The 4146-nt window shown below is 42.4% G+C and overlaps 1 protein-coding gene across 1 annotated transcript in view; it reads left to right on the top strand.

Moving 5' to 3' along the window:
* Positions 1-2651: 2651 nt before the first annotated feature.
* Kl (klotho) overlaps positions 2652-4146 on the top strand; it is a 46612-nt gene continuing 45117 nt past the window's right edge. Inside the window, exons 1-2 of the mRNA XM_023715062.1 lie at positions 2652-2757; positions 3864-4081. Of these exons, the coding sequence (XP_023570830.1) occupies positions 2652-2757; positions 3864-4081 (324 nt within the window). The remainder of the gene's footprint in view (positions 2758-3863; positions 4082-4146) is intronic.

A 4146-nucleotide genomic window follows, 5' to 3' on the forward strand; every position in this document is an offset into this window, starting at 1 on the left:
TAAAATATATTTTTAAAATGGGCATAAAGAATTACTTACTTCTTTTGTTTACACATAAGTTCAGAAATCTAACCATATACAACCTTGTAGCAGGACAGTCCTGCAACATTCCTTTTCGTGTCTCCTGCCTTCATTCATCACCCCCCTTCTTTTTGAACAATCATCTACCCAAGAAACAGCACAGCAGCAACTGGCACGACATGACAAGCAGCCCGTATTCAGAGATGACAGGCACTGCAAGCATGAACGTACTATTACAAATTGCCATCTTCAGTGCAGTTGTTTAGTTCACAGGTGTCTGTATATATAATTAGTCAGGGTGAGAATCTTTCCACTTAACTGCTAGATTCAAAAATCTTCTGAAGATTCTCAGGATCATTGCCTTACCCATCTTCTACATATAACAGTATGGCTTACCCCTGTCATGATTTCTAGCTCTTCTTGCTTTCTTTTCATTGTCTAGTCCTCAAGTTCTTGCTTTCCTTTTAGTTGTATTATACCTTTCTATTTGTATTTCTTCTTTTGAGTTCTTATACTAGGGAAACTACTATATTTACACATGTATGTCTGGTTTATTTCACTTATGAGTATATCTTTAAGTAGCATCCACAAAGGTGTAATTGATATTTTACAATTCTGAAAACTTCTGTGGAATGAAGCATTTACTGGGTCAGAGAAGTTTGGAACCCTAGTATTTCTTCTTTTTCACTCCTTTTGGACTTGTCAGAATTGTACCAGAGGAAAGGGTGTGGGATGAGACTTTTAAAGCATCTTTATAATATCATCTCAGTGTATCCTTTGATTCCATGCCTCCACAGATATTTGCAAGTGTTACACTTTAAGCCACAGATAGTGCCACATTTTTTGTAAAACTTTTCATTTGTTTCTTTAATCTTTTATTTTATTTGCTTATTTATTTAGTACAGGGTGTTACTATGCAGCTCAGACTAGTAGTGATCTTCCTGTCTCAGTCTCCCCAGAACTGTGATTATAGGTGTGCACCACCATGACCAGTTTTGGTGGCAAGCTTGACATGGGGCCAGCATAGCATGTGGTACCAGGAATTGAACCTGGGTCCTTGTGCTTGCCAGGCAGGTGCTTAGACTGTTGAAGTATCTCTTGGGCCCTGTTTATTTGTTTTGAGACAGGATTTCACTGTGTAGCTCAGGGTGGTTATGAGCTCATTATTTAGCCTAGGATGGCCTCATCTGTGAAACTTTTCTAACAAACTCAGTTTAGGGTAATTTCTCTTCTCTCTGAATTTCTCTAACAGGTATGGGTGACTTCTAATAGAACAAGCTAATTTTCTCTTCTGTATTGTCTCTGAGGATGGTGTTTGTCATCTCTATATTGAAGTATCCAAGTACCTGTTAGTTTTCTAGCTAACAGTTTCTCCTCCATGAAATTGCTGAATATTATAGAACTACCATGCCACAGAGGGGAGAATATCTGTGACTGGTGAATTGACAACTCAAGAGCTTGGCATCCTGTTTGGGCTCATGAGAATCAGAGAACATGCTTCTGTGCCCTTGGTGGCAGAGGACTCCCATGGTCCCAGAGGCCTATAGGAAAACAGCTAAGGGACCAAATGCAGGAGTATTGTTTACAGAGAAAAGATGATCAGTTTGTTGCCCACTATTATATTGTTAAAGTTCATCACTATGAGCAGCATCTGTAAGAAAATTTAAAAGGCATTTTGGGGGATGCATCAATAGTTTCACCTTTATATTCAAAGCACAAGAAAGAATGAATCTCTTAAGTGCAAGCAAACAAAGCATTTGAGACCCAGACTGGTAGATGTTTGATGGTGGCTGTAAAAAATAACTGTCAAAATAAAACCAAACATATGAGAAGGATCTACAGCAATTATTCCCACTCCAGGAATCTAGAACTTGACAACTATGAACAGAACCTTGATAAACAAAGAGTTCTGGAAGTAAAGTTTAATCATCCTGTAATAATTTACTTGGGTTAAATTAACTGTCATTTGGGAAAGTACAAATGCTGAAATCCTAGATGTTGATCTCAGACACTTTTGCTTTATGTCTCACTCAGATGAATTTCAGATGTAGAACATTTACTCTTGATCCTGCTTTGTAATCGCTGCTTTAAATGAAACTTTTTCTTTTTTTATCTTTTACTATTGGTTACATAAAAATAGCAATAGACACAATCTGTTCTGAGCAAACAGACCATACATCAATAAGCAGATACTTAGTCTAAGCCATTTTCCATGAGACTCATGAAGCATTTCTAATTGAAATTTAACAAGCTTCCACCCAGCAGGTCTAATCTTCAGCTGTAAGAGGGCAAGTGAATACTGTATGCAAGACATAGATTCTTTTTAATTCAGCTGGAAGGACAATGACTATGAGTTGTGTAGTATAATTTTTTAAATTGCTGACACGTCATTGTTTGTTATTTCACATTTATTAAAAACATAAATACCACATTCAACTGAATAGCAGTAAGTCTCTGTTCCAATTTGACAACTCAATTTTACTAATCATGATACTATATGCTAGCTGGAGTTGGGCATATTTAATAAAATATTGGAATGTAGTTCTTATACTTACATTTCAAGGGAATTTTTAAAAGTACATGTATCTGCAATACTCAAGAGTTTATTGACTTTTGATTTGCATGACACAATGCAGGGAGGATTAGTGGAGAACGTGTGTACCTTTCTGAGGAGATTAGTCAACCAACCCATGTGTAGGCGTACTAGGCCTGTGTTCTCACTTACTGAACAAGAAGGTAAAAATATTAGCAAGATCTTTCCTTTGTCTGGACTTTGAGTCATGTTTGTGTACAATATTTCTTTGGAGCTTAACAATCCTCTGTGAGAACAGGCAGACAACCCATCCCCACTTTGCAGATGAGAAAACTTAAGCTTGGAGACATAGTTCTGTCTGAAATCCACAAAGGTGGAGCCCAGGTCTTCTACTTGTCACCAAATGTGTATCAGCTAGTCACAGTTCACACAGACAATGCCTGTCCTGGTTCCTGACTTCTGTTTAGAGGACTGCAGAACAGCTGGGAAAGTCATGGTTGTGTGTTGCTGTCTGGGATGGGTGGTGGGTTGAGCTAAAATTACCCCTCCTGTTTCCCTGCACAGCTCAGGTAGTAAATGTGGGGCCCAGGAACCCCTGGCAACAGTACAGCTGACAACTTTGCACAGATAAATTACTTGTCAGGTCAGAGCTGAAAGCTAAAATGTGGTTATTCATAAAATGGATGCAAAGAGACAATAAAGGTAAATGAGGTATGCTCCAAATCGAAAACGTGGTTTGTTTGATTTTTTCTGTTGTCCAGAACAATCAACTGTAATTCAAAGTTTAACAAGGAATTCTGACAACTCTAAAGAACTGGCTTGAAATAGTTAAAAGCCAACAGAGAGAGAGAGAGAGAGAGAGAGAGAGAGAGAGAGAGAGAGAGAGAGAGAGGAGGCAGAGACAGAGAGACAGAGACACAGACACACACATGGTAGGGGAAAGAGGGAGAGGGAGACAGACAGACACAGACAGACAGACAGACAGACAGACAGACAGACAGACAGACAAACGTCTGTTTTCTTTTCCACAGACGGTGCTGAGGATGTGGCATTCCTCTCTGGAGCTGGTGGGGTGCTGAGCTCCAAAAGCACCAGACTGTGGGCAACGGCGCACAGAACCTCTCTAGCACACGGCACAGAGAGGTGGCTCTCCCCACCTGGCCTTCCATCCACCATTTCAACCATCCCTAGTCAGCCCTAGAAACATCAACTGAAGCTTTCCCGGCCTCAGAAAGGGCGTAAGGAGAAACAGGTGCTTCCTGGCCGCGCCAGTTCTCTGAAAGTAAGGTCACTGCCTCCCGTCCTCGAGGAGCCCCATCTATACGGTTTCCCCTTGGAAGACTCGAGGGTGGCAGAGAGAAGGAGCGCGGGGACTCCGAGCGTCGCCAAAGTGCCCGGCACGGCTCCCGCGAGCGCGGAGGGGCAGGTGCCCTTTCCCCGACGTCGCCGCGCCCCCTCCCGGGGCACCCGGCGCCCTTTGAGCCCCCGCCCCTAGCTCGGCGCGGAGGGAGGCGCCTGTGCACCGAGGTAATTATTGCCAGCGGCCGGGAGCGGGGGTGGGCGCGCCGGCGGGGGGCGGGCGGCGGTGGCGC

The sequence above is a fragment of the Octodon degus genome, unplaced genomic scaffold (genome assembly GCF_000260255.1).
Source record: "Octodon degus isolate 3935 unplaced genomic scaffold, OctDeg1.0 scaffold00038, whole genome shotgun sequence".
Classification (NCBI taxonomy): domain Eukaryota; kingdom Metazoa; phylum Chordata; class Mammalia; order Rodentia; family Octodontidae; genus Octodon; species Octodon degus.